The sequence below is a fragment of the Microchirus variegatus genome, assembly GCF_963457635.1.
Source record: "Microchirus variegatus genome assembly, chromosome: 19".
In the NCBI taxonomy this organism is placed as follows: Eukaryota; Metazoa; Chordata; class Actinopteri; order Pleuronectiformes; family Soleidae; genus Microchirus; species Microchirus variegatus.
This window is the reverse complement of record NC_139820.1, coordinates 16,044,133-16,062,970: the sequence shown is the minus strand read 5'-3', so window position 1 is coordinate 16,062,970 and position 18,838 is coordinate 16,044,133. Positions and strand designations below refer to the sequence as shown.

The following is an 18,838-nucleotide window of genomic DNA, read 5'->3' as shown; positions in this document are numbered from 1 at the left end:
AAATGACAAAATACAGACCAAAAGCAGTGAGAATCATATGATTTATTTTAAATATTATGAAAGCCAACAAATGTTAGGTTGATGGTTAACAGTCACAGCGCTGTATCAGGCTAACATGATTCATATGACCATATATCACAGGCGCTTCATCTTAAGGGATTCAGTGAGACAGAGCTCTGGAGCCGAGCTGTTCATGGGTCAAAAATAAAAAGCACCCTTACTTTGTGAGTGAAGAGCAGAGGGCACCTCAGTGTCAGAGTCACTGCTTTCTTGACTTCACCACAGCTCATAGAATAGTTCAGTTTAACAGTATCAACGCCTTGAAGGTTGTGCTGGTAAGATACTGAATGTGATACTTGCACACATGCAAGTTCATTTCATCAGACAAATGAATGCTTTTCTTTAAAGTTTGTGGAAATTTAAGACAATATAACGACTTGCATTGCAGGTTTTACACAACTAATAGTGATGAAACGAATGGTTGGTTTAAAAAAAGTGAAAGCCTCTGAATTCAGATGCTTAAACTGTCAGAATCACTCAGTGATCGGACATTAACAAAGAGAAACTCACCGACAACAGAGAGCGTGAAAATCTATGATTCAGATAAAAAACTACTACTGTTCAAGGATAATATTAAATTGTTCTGCATTGTTCAAACGGTGGTGCATTTCTATTTGACTGAGTGGATGTATTCAAAAATAGGATTTGTAATATGTAATAATAATACTACATTTTATTTATACAGCGCTGTTAAAGCTCTCAAAGATGCCACATAGCTACTGTGGAGGAAGACGAGGCGCAGCTCTGAAGCTTTGTTCCAGATACACATGTCTGTATATGTATATATATATATATATATATATATATATATATACATATACATATATATACACTGAGCTCTCATTAAAATGCATTGACTACCGAGCAATATAATTGCTCAAAATAAAATATTCTTATATACAATATGCAGGAAATATTTCACAATCAGCCAATTCATTTGAAAAATATCCCTTCTGTAGCTGCTGGTGAAAGAAGCCAACATAGATCACATGTGTGTGATTTCTATAAACAAACCCTGATTCCAGTCATTTAACAAACAAATAAAACATGTCACATTTGTCTTCCCTATAAACAGGCATGTGCTGTAAGATATTCAAGAAAACCTTATATCCCTGTTAAACATCTTAAAAATTATTCTATCACAATACATCATTTCTTGATGTTAATTTCATACCTCATTCTACATGTATGTACAACATTTAGCTTGAATAAGATTGCATTTATAAATCCAGACATATTGAAATAATAATAACTGTTTCTGTTTCTCTTGGTTAGTTTTGTTCTAATTAGGAGCTCCTTCTGTCTCTGATCACCGCACAGGGCTCATTACAAGTCATCGTCCATTTCAAGGCTGCTCCTGCGACTGCTGCTTTTTGAGGCACCTGGTGACAGAGGAGAGAAAACAGCGTGGTCAGCCATCCTCTGTGGAGACAAGGTGCACCCGTCATCCATTAGAATGTCTCCTAATCCCACGTCGGGGTAAAGTGCTGAGGCCGAGGCGTCATCGAGTTCTGCGAAGCTCAGGCTGCCCAAGTCCAGAGGGCTGCTGATGGTGACTGCAGCAGAGTCTGATGAGGGAGGGGAAAGGAAGGAGGCGGGCAGAGGTCGTCCAAGTGCTCCAAGACTGAGGAGGTTCTGAGGGGAGGCTGCTCCTGCACTGAGTGACAGAGACTGGCTGCTGTGAGAGAGCGCCTGCTGCTGGAGCAGTGAGGGATCACAGCTCACACCAGACGAGTTGCTGGAGGAGTTGGAGAAGCCGTGGAGCCGCGCCTGCATTTCCAGATCCTGAGAGGAATAGAAGCAGATTAAAGGGGCTGAGTAAAAGGTTATTCATGCATTCATGGTTTCTTTAATGATCCAATGAAATCTTCCTGTTCGTCTGGCTTGTCGATCCACTTAAATACATTTGAATGGTGTCGGATTTTCTGTTAGAAGCCAAAAGATGTGACACTTGGGCTGCAACTATTAATCAATTATCAGTTGATTACTAAGATTACTCAGATTTCTTCCAGCTTCCTAAAAGTGAACATGTTCTGGTTTATTTGCTTCATATAACAAAGAAATTTTTAAGACTGGATCATTTTGGTTTGTAGACATTTGAACATCATTTTGAGGATGAATTGATTGATTGATTGAAAAAGTAATGAACAGATGAATGGAAATGATGAAAGTAATGGTTAGTTGCAGCCCTGTTATGCACACAGGCAAACATGAGACTGAGGCTCTCACCACACACAAACACTCATTTTTTTGTCATTTTGAAAAAGCTTTCCATAAACATGGCATTGTCTCAGAAAATGTCTTCATCCACACGAAACCATTCTTTACACTGCAGCACACGTGTACATGTACACACTTATACAAGGCATATGTAGAGACGTGGAGAGGAAGACATTTAGCATACACATTATGCCATGTACACTGTGTACAAACCTTTCCTTGAAATAACGCTTTATTAGAATAAGGATACATAACAAAGTATAAGATCACAGAAACAGATTGAATGAAGGAAGCCAGGACAGCTAAGGAGAGAAAATAATAAGTTACCATCAAACACAAGAAGAGGAAAATGATGATGACGTTGAAGATAAGTGACAGTGAATGCAAGTGCAACAGAACGGTGGGACTATGACATCGTTTTTGTATTTGGCTACACAAAAATGCGGTGTTTTGAGATTTTCACACTCCGGGGACCAGTTTTCAAAAACAAGTGTTTCCAGGCCCCTGAAACACAGTTGCCGTGTGGAGACAACGCAGATACGATAAAAACTTCTTTACAGATTCACAGCCGAAGACAAGCAGCAATAATCAACCTCAGCAGCAGCTTGATATAGTTTTTCATCATGTCCACTGACTGTGGCTCAATTTACATACAGGCATCAAAACAATGCATAACAACACATAATATGTGTTCATGCATTGTTTGATTTTTTTTTGTGTGTGAAATATGTTTCATATTGTCGATTGTGTCCAAATGTTTGACTGGTAGTGTACATATACTGATACCAATATCATAACCTTGAGTATCGCAAAATACCAATATCAGGCCATTACAATCCCTTTAAATCTTTAAATTCTAAGCTGTTAACACATTTGTGCTGAAGTATTACCACCATAACCAGCCACTGTGAAACAAAAACCCTGTTCCCACTGCATTATTTAGTTCAAATACTGTTTCTGATTTGTATTTACATCTCAACAGTTCTTGCTCACTTTATATAGGTTAGGGTTAGACATTTCGCTCCCAGAAAACTGCTGCTCACTGGGGATTTTTTTCTGTGCTGTGTTGTGTGGGAAAAGCATAGTAGATCAGCAGCTTCAGAAATATTCTGTCTGTAACACAACCACATCACAATCTTTCTTTCTCATTCTGACGCTCAATTAAAACTTAAGCAGGTCACATGATTAAATGCATAAAGTTGCTGCCATGCGATTGGCTGATTAGATATTTGTGTAAACAAGCAGGTGAATAGAGGTAAAGAGGTCTTATTGTACATAAGATTTTATTATGTGAGCCCTCTGTCATGTGGCTAAGTTATGTTTTTCCTTGTGTCCCCACGAGCATCCATCTCTTAACCTCTTCTTCACGGTTGCCCCCGGGATCGGGGGCTGCGTCAGACGCAGCGACTAAAGCGTCATAAAACCATGTCTTACTTTAACAAACACAGACATGCTGCATACCCACAGAAAGGTCAGAAACTCAGCTAAAAGCTCATATAAATCATTCTTATGTTCACGAAACACAGTTAAAACACAGATGGATCAAACAGCAGGAGCGTAAAAAACCGTCACCGCGCACACATTGAAAAGCGGCACCGGAGTGTCAGCGCGATTATGTAAACAAAAAAAACACGTGTCAGCTGGACAGTGGAGAATCTACAGATTCTAACGGTACAATTTGTATCACTCTACGACCAAGATTCACGGATCCAGCCCCAAAATAAGAGCAAAACAACAACTGACTTTCAAGAAATACAAACAGAAATATTGTCTTACCTTGGCTGTTTATCAAAACAAGTTATTTCCACCGGAACAAAACCGCTTCTAATGAAGAACTACACTTCCCAGGATGCTTTGGGGACAAATCCCGGTCTGATTGATCATTACAGAGCGACATTAGATCGTTCTGATTAGAGAAGGGCGAATGTCCGCACAAATGCGTCATATGCATTTATGTGCTTTTGACTCGCTAATGAAGTGATTCATACACATTTGGAGACCGAGGTCTGATTCTACCGGTTTAGACGTTTAAAACGAGCTGTCAATCACCTTATTTACTAAGGTAAGGCAGAGCTATGGCGCTGCGTAACTGAAGACACTTCAGAGCCACAGAGTTGTTATTACGCACCGCACAGGGAGATTTACAGCGAGTTATCATATTTTTATTTTTTTTATTTTTTCAAAACGAGTTCTTTTTAGACCTGTAGTGACATATAAATAAAATTAAATGGGTTTTTAATAATTTGGTACCTAAGAAATCTCAAATGGCACAGATGGTGCCAAGCTGTGCCAAAAGTGAGAACGCCCAGACATCTCTTTAATAAAACCTCTGTAATTTCACTCTGCTTCATTTCAGCAGCATCAGACTTTGCAAAGCTCATGTCCACATGTTGTTACATGACCTCCATGTGTTTTTAAGCTCCTACTGCATATTTTAAAGGTAATATTTGCTTTAAAATGCAATATTTTTTTAGGCGAGAGAAAAAAATCCTTCATTTATGCTGTGTTCCATGTACATTTACTCTGACACAGTGGCTTCTACGTTGAAACGTACACCTCTAGTGGAATCTCACAAGTGTTATCTGTAGTTTGATATCAAGATAATTCACATAGAGCTTGTAACTGCAGAGATTTACTCTATTTAGTTTTGGCATGTCATTTTCGAGCAGGGACTCCAAACAGAGGGTCAGGGAAGAAGAGGTTTAAAGTGGTTCTCCATGAAGACAGCAAACACAGCAAACACAGCAAACACAGCAAACACAGCCAACACAGCCAACACCACATCTCCATCACAACATCCAGCACCAGCAGTCTGACACTGACCTGGATGCGTAACATCAAAGTGTGGTTTGCTTGCTCCAGTTTTTTCTGTCGCATCTCAGCGTCCTTTGCTCTCTGTTGCTCTTTCTGTAACTTCCTTATGTAGTCGACAGAAGCTTTCAGAATTGTGCCTTTATTCCAACGCATTTCTCTGTCATCATCGTCATATCCATGAATAAAATAGAAGAAGATAAACAACATTACTTTAAAAAAACAAAACAAATATAAAACCATTGAAGTGAAGAACTTACGGGTCACTTGACTTGGGAATGAGAGCACCCAGCTCCTTTATACGGTCATTGATGTTGAACCTCCGCCTCCTTTCAACTGCAGACGAGCAAGAAGAGGCAGGCAGGGAGGACCAAGGAGATTAAAAACCTATAACTCTGTAGTGCTTATTATTGATTCAGCTTCATCAAAGTAAAGGTGACTTAAATAATGTTAAAAAAAAGCTTGACTTACTGAGGTTATGATTATCTTTCTTCTGCCTTTCTTTCATCAGCGCTTTAACATCTGAATCTGAAAGATATCGTTCTTTGAGTTCCATATCATGCACAGAGATCAAACTTTCTTAAACATGAAAATAATATGTAGCGACTGTACCGGCAATTTCCCTTTTAATATTTGGAAGATCAGCAGGGCAGGAGTTGCTGATCGTCATTGTAGTTGTTGCCATTCCAGGACTGTGGTACACATCCAACAGATTTCCTGGGAGCTAAGAAAAACAACAACACGCTTAATACATACAACCAAAATGATCCTATAGTTAAGTGAGAAGCAGATACCCCATGTCTGTTTGGATATTCAGAGTACAAACAGAAATACAGCATCAAACACAGTGCATCATAGTCACAAACTCTGCTGTTAGATTAAGAAATCAGAGACAGTTTTACCTCAATGTGCTTCTTTTTCTTTTCCTCCAACAACACCATAATCCTCATTTTTCACAGCTAAATTACAGGCGTCTGACAAATGAGCTTTTAACCTGGCTTTGTTTAATGAGCACAATCCACTTTGTGTGGCTTCTCCCTCTCTTGTAGCCTCTAGCTTCAACACGCCCAAGCAGCACTTGAGTGACGAATAGTATCCCAGTGCCAAAAGTGTATATTTACTCCCACGATTTGAGAATTCCACACAGAAAAGAAAGATTCACATAAAGAAAAAGCATGTTGAGTATAAAACTGTTTTCCTGTCACTGTGGCATCACTGAAGAGCGAAGTCTAGAGAGAAGATGAAAGAAAACATGGTTCTTCGTACCGTGCTGGGCAACTGAAGACCGGAGTCAATCAACGTAATGATGTCATCATTAAAACTGGATTCAAGACTAATGATGTCATCGATCACATCGTCAATCTGGATAAATATGAGAGAAAACAGCAGAGGTTAAATGTGTGGAAATAAGTATAAAGCACTCACAATACATTGGTTGCGGTGAACATTGTATAATCAGGATAATCAAGATCCTGGGGAAGACTGATAATATTTCAGGTGCTGTCTATCCCACCAGCATACAGTCCTAGTGATTTATTATGTATGACCTGATATACAGTAATGACCTTAATGAAGTGTCTTGTTCTTTCTCTTAAGAGATTGTAGCTGGGTTTTAGAGACATTTTTCACAATAATATTTTACAACAATCTCATCAATCACAGATATGTGGTCAGGGTAACTGTGACAGGAAACGTTGATATTATTTCATGACAAAATCCCGTCAGCTCCGATCAAAGCTTCTACTGGGAGTTTTTTGTCGTTTTACTTTTGGTAACACCAGTTGTTTTTTTTTGTTGTTTCTTTCTTTTAGTTCCGCCACTTTCTGATTAAAGCACATATTTGCATTTATCACAAGGGTTAGGGTTAAATAATCGATATTGAATGAAGACATTTAACAAACATTTAACAGCTTCAATGATTTCCAAGGCACAGAAGTGCATGGTTAAACAGTGGGTGTAGTATTTCACATCTTATTGCAACAACAGGTCACAAGGGTATGATAACAAAGGGCATGTATCATTACAGTGGGAACTTTGCTCATACCATCGAAGAACAAACGGAATATCTTTGAACAAGAAGGAAGCAGAAGGCAAAATTGATCTCATCTTAAGGTTTGGACAAGGCTGTGTAATCTCTGTAAAACAACACACAACAACTGCTGGACCACATGTTCTCTTACTTCCTCCTTGTTGGAGCCGATGTTGAGCAGAGCCATGGGGCTGTTCGGGGCACTGCTGGCAGTCAGGGTAGTTTCAGGGGCAGAACTGGACTGTGGTACAGGAGACACATTCAAGGTCTGAGTAACCGCGTTGTTGCCCAGCGTGGTGGAGAGGTACTGCTTCACCTGCTGCCTCTGTGCCTGCTGGATGTGGTACCTGGTGGGGTTCTCCAGATGAGTCTGCACCTAATCATTTCCAGTTGATAACAATAATAATTTATTGTCTTTGGCTACAATGGTTATTTCATGTTATGCTGATATAGTCTGACTTGACTGAGTAAAGAACAAAGGTGATGATCACACAACACAGATCACGCTTACTTTCAGCACTTCCACAGGCACCTGTGCTGGCGGTGGGCGAGCAGCGTTTGGGGGAAGAGTGACAGAGATGGCAGGAGTGGAGTCAGAGGCCCGGAGCTGCGAGGCAGAAGCCTGCTGCTGGGCCTCACGTCGCTCCTGCTCCTGGGTTTGTTCTCGCATTAGCTGCTGCCGCAGCAACACACGTGACGACATGACTGAGGACAGAGGTGCAGATGAAGGGACGGAGCTGAAAAATAAAACATGGATTACACATTCAGTAGGTCAAAGAACTATTTTAAAGTCCATCCTTCTAATAACAATAAATTTGGGTCACAGGTATTCACAAATAAACGCAGGTACATTTGTGTTGACACATATTAAACACACATTCTGCAAAAAAGAAATAGACTGAAAAGGTTTTGGCTGAAGCTCAAGCTTATTTTGCCTAATACTAATGTTACACCCTTACAATCAAAACATCACAGTATCTTCACTCAAGTATTCATAGTGAGAATTTTAAATGTTTCTTGAGTTGAAATAGTGATCATTCTGTTGTGCAGCTGTTCATTCACTGATATGATGTTTGTTCTAAATGCTGTTTAGAAAACATTTTCTTTCCTCTGAGCTGACGATGATTCTCTCTGGTTGTGAAAAGATGGCAGTAGGTCAGTTTTTATTTCATACATTTTGAAGGGTACAGGTGTAGTACAGGTAGGGTCAGGAATAATGAATGACTTGGTTCATTGCCGTCGACTTGGTCGCCCCTTTTTTTGCTAAATGGTTTTGTGACTTCCATAAGTTTGATAAGTGATCTTTTAAACTCAATTTCCACTGTTATAAATTCAGTTTACATTGTATAGCTGTGTCTATGTATAGAGAAACCCACTCATATCCATCCACGTGTAAGTCTGCGATTTTGTCATCAAGCCAAGTTTCTGAATGTATTAAATAAATGTATTAAATAAATGTTTTATGATTACTTCCATTAAAATGTATTCGAGTAAAATGTAAAAGGTTCCATTCACATTTACACTGTCCTTAAACTGTTCCTCGTTCCACTGATTAAAAGTAAGAATGCAAATTCTGTACAAAATAGGAATAGAATGAACAATACACTAAGATGAAAACAGGAATATAAAAATATAATACGATATTTTAAATATGATATAAAGATATGACATAATATACAATATTATAAGGTTACCAGAGGTGTTAGAAACATTGTACAATGATATGAAACTCTGTCAAGTCATAGTGGCCAGCTGCGTAAGCAAATAGGGCACATCCCTTGTTAGAAAGATGCTGACAGATTTAAACTTCCACAATCAATAACATTGAAATGAAACATTGTCGAAACATATGCAAGACATACAGTACTACATGCAAAAGTTTCAGGCACCACCAGATCTGTTGTTTTTTTCTGTCTGTCAATAAATAAAGTTTATATGATTTACAGAAAGTGTGCAAGAATTATTTAAACAAAATGAGTCATGTGCATAAATTAAAGCACCACAAAAGAAAGTTTTGTGCATCCTCCTTTTACAGAAATAACAGCCTCTAAACGCTTAATTAGGTATTGAAATCAATAAAATGACAAGGGTGCCTAAATTTATGCACATGCCTAATTGTGTTTAAATAATTCTTCCACACTTTCTGTAAATCATATAAACTTTATTTCACTTCTCAAATATCACTGTGATTGTCTCCTATATGATATATTTAACTGAAATTTCTTGTTCAAACAACCAATGATTTATAAAGGAAAATCATGAAAATGTACAGGGGTGCCCAAACTTTTGCATATGTGTAGATAACAACCTGAGAGTTTGAGGAAATGGATCATCTGTCGGTGGGCAGCACCTGACATGCATTAGTTTTTTATAAAACTCTACAGAACAAGCACAAAGGCTGACACTGAAGCAGTAAAGCATCAGACATGGTTACAGTGTTACGGAAGTATTCACACTGGTCTTGTTGTGTATACAAAGCTGCAGATTGACAAAACACACTTCCACCTTTCCTTTTATACATATGGTCATTTTCAGTGTGCTTTTACACACATATACTGTGATGGAGAGAGAGAGTAAAGTGGGTCTGATCACATTTTTGTTTATGCTACCTAATTCCACTGAATCAATCATTAGAATGACAGAACCATGTCTAGTGAGGATGATTGTTAAACTGTCCACAGCACAAGTTACCATGGTGATTTAGCCAGGATAATAGAGAGTCACACAGTGAAGTGGTACAGAGAAGTCTGACTTTAAACTAAATATTCTTGCATAACCACTGATATTGCTTTATAGTAGAGCGCTCTGTTAATATTTCACTTATCATGACCGTCAGAACCCACATTTACACTTTTATCTAGTTATTATAAAGCACTTTTCTAGTCAGGAGCAGTTCCAGTTTAACCATATTTCCCAGGGACACATCAGCATGTAGACTAGCAGAGTTGAACTTCCACCGTTGTATCACCATCCTGTAACACTTCTCTGTCTTTATATGAGATGACTGTTTGCCGCTTCATTATCAGTTATTGGTCTGTAGAGTTTTATAAACTACCACGAAGCAACGAGAGAAAACTGCAGACCATTAGAAATCGATATTACACCAACTGTCCTAATGTCCTAATGTCCTCCTTCACAACATTCATGAACCCTCTTTCTGGTCTTCCCCTTTTCCTCCTGCTCAACATTGAGTCCATTGAATAGGTTCATTTCTAACCCTGTCCATCCAGATCACTCTCAACGACCATTTCAGCATCTCAAGCTCTGCCTCCTGTCTTTTAGACAGATTCACTGTCTCCAAGCCATACATCGTAGCAATTTGCAGCCATTGCTTTAAAAATAGTTTTGACTTTGAAAATGTACTTTATTTAAACCATTTGTCATTGTTTTGAGCCGATTGTGGCAAAAACTATTTTGATATTACTATTGTAATATGCTATTACTACATATTACATTACACACACACACAGCTCTCTCGCAGTGTGTGTGTGTCTCTCGCTGTGTGTGTGTGTGTGTGTGTGTGTGTGTGTGTGTGTGTGTGTGTGTGTGTGTGTGTGTGTGTGTGTGTGTGTACCTATCTTAGCTACTTCTTTATTTGCTGGCATAGACACAGACCTTGTCAGGACCAGTCTTCATGGAGACCAAAACCTGATCCTAATAAAGCAGAACCTCATTTCTGAGGAAGTGTTAAGTGTGGGGCTAATTTGACTTTCAACTGTTGAATTTGTTTTGTATTGTGTTTGGTTAAGGATGGGGTTGGGCATCAACTGTTAATGACAGCACCATCTTGAGGCCTTCCAGATGAATGACAGTCAGTGCAGTATCCTAAGAAGGACAGCTGTGCAAGCCTGTGAATGTGGACATTTTAGGACTGGGTCCAAAAAATGGATTAATCGATTATAATCCATCTTCTATTTAATAATATGATAATATTATTATGATTATTACCCATAATCAATCTTTTAATACAAATCTTTCACTGCGACGTGAAGGCTTCACTCTCATTAATCTCGCAGGACTAACAACGAGGTTTGCAATATTTTCAGACTTTACCCAGCAACAACAAATACTATTTTCCGATTAGTTGATAGGTCGCTAATTCAAGACAGCTGTATGAATGAACTAGGCAGAACAATCATCGTTCATGTTTATGTGTGGTAAGTTTGATCACTATTCAGCATGAGAAATATCGTGTGTGGCGTGTGAGTGTATGAACTTATTGAAATGTGCGTCTCACACTGAATGAGTGTGACTTTGCTGTTAATTTGTTGGAACAGCACTACATTTTGTGTGTCTTTGTATAATTAACAGTATTAATTCTGTATTGTATTGTAACCAAAATATTCCTAATTAAATCGTAATTTAATCGAATCGAATCGTGGATGGAATCGAATTGAGACCTTGTGAATCTGAATCAAATCAATTCCAGTACCCAGCCTAGTAAATTTAGCTGGTTGGGTTAGTCAGGCAGTTGATGTGCTCGATCCAGCTTTACCTTAAGCCTTAGTAATATTTAGATGCTACGACGGAGTATTAGGGCCAAACTTAATAATTTACTTTAAATGTCAGCTGAGCTAGGCACAGCACCCACCGCGACCCTCTGGTGGAGGATAAAGCGGTAGATAATGGATGGATGGATGGGTGTTTAGAGAATAAAGCCCTGATGTTATGAGAACAATGTGTTATTATTGAAGCAAAATCTCAGATAATAAACTGCAATGTGCATCAAGATGAGTAACGCAGAGCATTTCGTGAAGTTACATTTGGAATGGGGCTTCACAAATAAAGAAATACTTAATAAACACTGCATTATCTTTTCTTTGTCAGGACTTCGAAAATGTTGCCTGTTTGGAAGAAAGAATCACAAACATACTTTTGTGGAGGAGGAAATGGCTGCTAGTGGTCAACTGCAGGCTACTGCTGGTTACATTTGCATGCTGTTGCTATTTAATAGTAACATAATATATAATAATTAAAAAGAAATTCATAATATTACGACGTTATTCTCATTATATCAGAACTTTATTCTCGTGATATTAAGAATTAATTATCATAATATTACGAGAATAAAGTCTTAATATTTGAAGAAAAAGTCATAAATATGACTTTTTTTCTCTCTTCAGTTTGGCCCCAACACTGGGAGACATGACAGTAAAAGTTTACGAGTGTTAATGCAGCTGGCGTTTTCGTAATCTCTATTTTTGTCTCGCTGCTGCTGCTCGTGGCTTCTGCTCATGGCCCACACACACGGCATAACTTCGGATGTCATTTACACTATGTACGCCTTATAGGGAGGCTAGAAATATAAAAACAAACTGCAAACCTCGGTGTTCCAGCAGAGCCAAACAACAACACACAAACACAATACAGTAGAAATGAAGAAGCTGCTAAGCTAACCGACAAGCACCCGACTAGTTACCCACGAGCTAATGCTACCTATAGCTACAGGAGAGAATAATAAAGATAAACACATACTGTGGTTTTAGATTTGTTTAACGTAAACACCCAGAGACATCCGCTGTCTGTGCCATTTCCTCCTTAATCCGTGGAAACGGGATGTTGAAGAGTCGCTAGCAGCTGTGCGTTAGCCTTGTTTACCTTTGACCAACGCTGCTGCTGTCAGTCTGTCTGTCATTGGTTTCCCAGAAGTCCCAGCAGCAGTCATCACATTTCCAGTGCCCCTGTATTGTATGCATTACGGTGAAAGTAATGACATTTTCAGTGTCCCCGTATTGTAGGCGTTACGGTGAAAGCACCGCCTTTGCTCACAGGCAGGATTACCAAATATCGCTGAAACAGAGGGATGATGCGAAAGTCTTTGGTGCTATTGCACAAAATTATCAGAGCTCTATTCCAGAAATGTGTGACTACTACACCATGGGTTAATATAGATTATTGGAATCACTTTGTGGATGATGTATGAAGAAGCTCTGGCTTCTACCTGATACCTAATCACATTTACAATTAATCACAATTAAATCCAACTAAGAATGTTTATGTGGCCCGCGAGTGATTAATTGGTCTTAAAAATCTGTGTTAAAATAGGTCTTTACTGCTTTAAGCCGCGCGTTGACCATAAACTACATTTCCCACAATGCACAGCGATTGCGTTACCCGCAAAGTGACGGCATCACCACTAGATTGCAGTATATCATTGTATATGCATCATGCCACGAGTGAAATGGAATAAGTAATAAATACAGAAAGTTATTTAGCAATATGCTACGGAGTCGTTACCTTTATATTACATTATATTTGGTTACATTTAGTTATATTTATTCTGTATGACAGTTTCATCTGGCCCTTTGCAGGTAACCATTATGCTGATGTGGCCCTCAGTGAAAATGAGTTCGACACCCCTGCAGAAAATGTGGTCCTGAGGTAAACGGTTTATATTTATTTTGCTCTTTTCTAGTCTCGATTACCACTCAAAGCTGATTTACGCTTTCATCTGTGTGCAGCACATTTTCTGTCACTCATATTTCATACACATTCACACACTGTCAGGAGCAACATGGGCTTAAGTGTCTTGCCCAAGGACACATCAGCATGTAGAGCCGGGAATCGAACCCACAACCTTCACTACCGTTTCCAACCACCAAATTAAGAAAACAAACAAATTGACTTGTTTATTTTAATGTTATCTTTTATTCAGATGTCTGAAAATGAGAAGTCCATGGCAGATGTCAAGGTGTCTGAGAGCTTTGTGGCAATTTTGTCTGTAGAGGAAAAGGAAACAAAAATGAAGAACAATAAACAATTGTTCAACAGAAATTTACTTAGACGGGATATAACAGAATATTTGGGCACATATTTACTGTTGGTCTATTTGCATGGATTAGTATTAACTGGATTAATTTTCCCAGGAGAAAGTCGCCATTATCTTGTATCTGATAACTGATCGTCAAGTAATGATAACCGACATGGCACATTCAGACAGGACTAATATCACTGACCAGCTCTGGTAATAATTATTTTTGCCCACCTCCATGTAAAACTAATCCTGTCTGAATAGGGCTTTAGTCACCAGGCCGTTATATAAGCACACAAACGTTCTTAGTGGATAGAATTGAGACAAACTTTTTCTTTGTCGTAAGAAAAAAAAATTCCCGTAATAAAGGAAAAGAGTTATTATAGAACAAACAGACCAAACAACTGCATCCAACTTGCTAGACTGACTTAGCTTCGATGTTAGCTTCAATGTTCTGATGGTAGTAACTTGCAGTGACTTTTTTATCCTACCTCTTCTATCTCTATGTTGTGATGTTTCCCTCATGAGCCCCAGTGGGATTTTATTTTGAGGACATACACTGCACCTATAGAGGCTGAGGGTATGTTGCCAACATTAGCATGTGCAAAGTTAAGCTAACGGACTACACTGCGAGGAAGCAATACTACATTTTTGTATTCAATAAAATAACTTAAATCAATACTTTATTTTTAAGCTGTTAAATAAGCTGGATAACATGCATAACACATTTCTTCAATTGAAAAATAATAGTTGTGATTACAATTTCATCACCTCAGGTGACAGGACAAATTATCACCACTGTGGACATTTTGGCCAATCCTTATGACTCATAAGACTAAGGGTGAATTCCAATTCCTTGCTTAACCCTCAATCTCAAAAATGCGCTCTCCCGCTAGTGCTAGTGCTGTCCCGATTCTCAGAAAAATTAAGTTGAGGGGCAAGTTTAAGGGCTGTATCGCCCTCAATATTGAGATTTTCCGACACCACCCTTGGGAGCAAGGGCTACCCAGAATGCATTGCATGTTTTCACCTAAGAAAGATGGCGTCGAAAGCAGCGAAGCGAGTGCGATACAAATTAAGTATTTTCTTTGTTAATAGAGATATAACAATTATGAAATCCATTGTATTATCTTAGTTTAGACCCATATTATGGATTACTGACGTCATTGTTGCATAACATTTATTTTACGATCTTTTGTCAATAGCCGGCGCGAACATGCGGTCATTTGCTATCGTTTACCCTTCAATAAGCCATGGTGTGTGGTAACTGTCAGCTGAATATGTCCGTGGTTGTGGTATTTGTATGAGTATGATCTTATAACTAACTGACAACCTAATAACTTGACTGAAATAAAATAATAAATAAATAATTGTGACGTAAATGTGTTCTTCTTCTTCTTTTTTGGAGTTGACAGACTGGACACAGCTTTCGCGTTATTCTGCCCCCCACAGTCTGAAGACGCATCTGCATTTAAGGGGTGTCCCATTTCGAAGTGACAAAATAACCGCCAGTTAAGATAAGGGTTGAGCTTGAGGGTTAAGATAGAAATTGGAATTTGCCCTTAAGCTCTCACACACACACACACACACACACACACACACACACACACACACACACACACACACACACACACACACACACACACACACACACACACACACACACACACACACACACACACACACACACACACACACACACACACACACACACACACACACACACACACACACACACACACACACACACACACACACACACACACACACACACACACACACACACACACACACACACACACACACACACACACACACACACACACACACACACACACACACACACACACACACACACACACACACACACACACACACACACACACACACACGGTGCAGAGGGAGAAAGCTGCTCGCAGACAGAGCGGAGGAGAGCGGGGACAGTATCTCCTGTAACTGCGCTCCGGCACAATTTGTTAATGTTAAAAAAGTAGCGATAGCAGCTAGCTAACCACTTACGAAAGGAACGCCGGGATAGCATCGGCTACTAGCTAGTAATTCAAAACAAACTTGACTCGTGATTCAGAAACACCGTTGACAATTGAAGAAGACCGCAATACAATCATTACACATGACTGTCGTGATTAAAATACTGAAAACACATTTGTGCGAGTCTTTAACGGCCAGCTTTCAAACTTCGCTGACAGGTGACGCGGCGGAAGCTGCGAAATTCCTCAAAGCCCTCCGTTTCAAGTGTGGTCCTGAGGAAGCTTCGTTTCGAGGGCTACGTAGCCCTTCGGCTTGGCCCTACCCCTTAACCCTTATGAGAAATGAGACAGCACTACCCCTCACATGAACGCGCAAAAACAAGGGGTAGGGGGAAGGGGGAGGGCTAAGGGGTGGAATTGGGATTCAGCCTAAGTCTATAGAAAGACAATAATCTATTTTACACAATAAAACTTCTGCAATATCTCCAACATGAAGTGTTAAAGCTGATTAAACCAGAGTGAACAATGATAGCCGAGGACAACATTATGACAAACCAGCTCTTTTCTGTTGCTTCTTCCTCTTCTTGCTGGCAGCCAGGAGAGCCTGACCCTGATGTAGTGGATCTACATCCACGATATCCTTCAGTTTGGGAACTCTGGGTGCAGCATCAGTTGCAGCATCAGTCTTCACTTTCTGAGATGCCATCTCAACTGTCATTGGTCCAAACTATTTTGATGAGAAAGAACATCATAGCAAGGGTCACAGTTAAGGGGCACAGCAAACCTTAACCTTACATATATTCAGTAAACCCTGAAGCTTTCTTCTTACCTCTGGATCCTGGTCATCCTCCATAGATTCAGTTTCATCCTTTAATAACTCTTGCTTCTCCACATCGCCTCCGTCCATTTCCAGGACAGGGAAGCGAGGTTCACTCTGGTCACCTTGTGTCATTCCAGTGGTTTCTATGCAGAATCCCATTTGAACATCAGGGCATGAGGACTCTGAAATAAAGCATGTTCATGTAAATGAGTTAGGATAATTCTGAATAGAAGAAGCATTGTATACCACCAGGCTTTTAGCTTGGATTTTTTTAGAGGGTGTCCCCTCCCCCCACCAAAAATAAATAAATAAATAAATAAATAAATAAATAAATAAGTGAAGCCAAGTTTAGCTTTTGCGCAAAGAGACTTTCCAGCATTTAATAGGTGCTGTTCCACCGTGTACTCACAACTTGTTGGAATCTTGTGGTGTTCCAAACTGATCTTGGACAGACTCTAAGCAGGTATAGACAGACCCGCGCGTCATCAAAACATCGTTTCGGTGGTTACCGGGGGAAAAATAGGGCCTCTTTAGGGCGTCCTTCCCAAAAAGTAGGGTGTCTAATTTAGCCCTGCTGGCTAAAAGCCTGTATACCACTAGGGGGTGAGAGCTATTTATTTGGGGCTTTATATGATGCCAGTTTAACTTACCTGCAAGAACCTCCTGATTTCCTCTTTCCAGCTCATCCCAGTCAAAAGATTTACCCATCTCTGTAACAATTTCAGCGCTGACGTGTGTAGGGAGAGTGTGCGTCTCTGGAGGGTGAGTGAAGTAGCTGATTCTTCCTCTAAAAAAACCATGATCAAAACGATCAAAGTAATACCGTAACAAAAACACACACAACATGCAGTTTTTAAACTCACCCTGTCCAGTCCAATAATACACTCTTTGCTGCTTTATCAGTATCAGGCAATCCTCCCTTTCTTAGTTTGCCTTGGCGTCGGGCGAGTAATGCCAAGAACTCCAGCGCTGTGTGAAAGTCTGGAACTCCGTAGTGTTCCATGACCTGTAATCCAACAAGCAGCGCAGTTTACAAATAACTGCAGTTTGCAAGAAACATTTCAATAAGCATAAATGTTAACATCTTCACACACCTGGGCTTTGTTGCAGCGTCGGAGGATCGCTTCAACAGGTGGAAGAGGATCCACAAGCTGTTCAATTTTCACACAGTTACGAAGAATCATTGCTGCATCTGTCGTTGAAGTTGCCATGACAATGCCTGGACAATCCAGTAGCTTAATGTGTTTGTCTAAATGCACCTCTTGTAGGCATCTGCAATCCATCAGAAATATTGGTCAAACCGGTAGAAAAAAAGGTGACCAGGATAAATGACTGTATACTTACTTAGTGACACCAGGAGTAGCTCCAACATTACACGCTCTGACCCGTTTCAGACTGTTGATCAAACTACTCTTGCCCACATTAGGAAAACCTGAAAAACAGAAGAGGCTGAACCGATTTCTCTAGGGTTTCCCCTACCATTATATCATGGTATTTTCCAAATGATCTATGGTTTCACTTTCCACCATTGTTGTGCTACTGTGGTGCATAAACACTCGCAAGGAAACTGACCCTTTTTGCCTATTCACACTCCTCAGTCTCCTCTCTGAAAACAATGAATGCATAGCTTACCTACAACACCAACAGTGATGGCGGTCTTTATGTCCAGATTGCGGCAGTAGTTTGCAAGTAACTTCATTAAGCAGTCAGCACCAATACAAGCACTGCTACTTAGAAGCTCTGTGGTGGCTTGTGTCACTGGAACGTTACTGCGTTTCTATCCATGTCAGAAAGGAAAAATAGTAGTGCTGTCAGTTAAACGCTGGCCGAGCAAACTTTGTAGTTTTTTTTCACAAGTTTTTGCATCAACTAGTAACGTTAGAACATGGATGTATAATATGAACTGGATAGAGCTCCGCCCCCTCTGCCTTGAAGAGAATTTTTACATGGTGGCCACTGTGGGTACTGCAACAAAAAAATCCAGTGGGGCCCAAAAAATGTTCCCATTGACCACAATAGTAAAAGAGACGCCTGTAAAAGTGTCCACAGGACACCTCGAGACATGGACACAGGCTTTTATAGATCTTTTTATTCTATATTCTAATTCATGGAGTTTCATATTTGAAAAACATTCCTAAAGGCCATAAAAAGCCCGGACA

General features: G+C 39.7%; 2 protein-coding genes across 2 annotated transcripts in view; both read right to left on the bottom strand.

Moving 5' to 3' along the window:
• Positions 1-48: 48 nt before the first annotated feature.
• Positions 49-12,745, bottom strand: tfe3b (transcription factor binding to IGHM enhancer 3b). The gene is made up of 9 exons (XM_083906311.1): positions 12,596-12,745; positions 7,632-7,857; positions 7,272-7,496; positions 6,358-6,453; positions 5,704-5,815; positions 5,563-5,619; positions 5,352-5,427; positions 5,104-5,251; positions 49-1,845 (listed from the first exon to the last, which is right to left on the bottom strand). The coding sequence occupies exons 2-9, from the start codon at positions 7,821-7,823 to the stop codon at positions 1,387-1,389; spliced, it is 1,365 nt and encodes a 454-aa protein (XP_083762437.1). The 5' UTR covers positions 7,824-7,857; positions 12,596-12,745; the 3' UTR covers positions 49-1,386.
• A 1,003-nt stretch (positions 12,746-13,748) lies between these two features.
• Positions 13,749-18,838, bottom strand: part of gnl3l (G protein nucleolar 3 like) — a 13,375-nt gene continuing 8,285 nt past the window's right edge. Inside the window, exons 8-15 of the mRNA XM_083906310.1 lie at positions 18,312-18,456; positions 18,024-18,111; positions 17,774-17,951; positions 17,543-17,685; positions 17,330-17,466; positions 16,689-16,861; positions 16,415-16,586; positions 13,749-13,839 (exon numbers count right to left, since the gene is read on the bottom strand). Coding sequence (XP_083762436.1) covers positions 13,772-13,839; positions 16,415-16,586; positions 16,689-16,861; positions 17,330-17,466; positions 17,543-17,685; positions 17,774-17,951; positions 18,024-18,111; positions 18,312-18,456 — 1,104 coding nt within the window. The 3' untranslated portion in view covers positions 13,749-13,771. The remainder of the gene's footprint in view (positions 13,840-16,414; positions 16,587-16,688; positions 16,862-17,329; positions 17,467-17,542; positions 17,686-17,773; positions 17,952-18,023; positions 18,112-18,311; positions 18,457-18,838) is intronic.

Coding starts and splice junctions, on each gene's coding strand:
- tfe3b (XM_083906311.1), bottom strand. CDS start 7,823: ATGTCGTCACGTGTGTTGCTGCGGCAGCAGCTAATGCGAGAACAAACC. Junction 7,497..7,631: donor TGCCTGTGGAAGTGCTGAAA/GTAAGCGTGATC, acceptor GGAAATGATTAG/GTGCAGACTCATCTGGAGAA. Junction 1,846..5,103: donor CTTTGATGTTACGCATCCAG/GTCAGTGTCAGA, acceptor TATTCCTCTCAG/GATCTGGAAATGCAGGCGCG.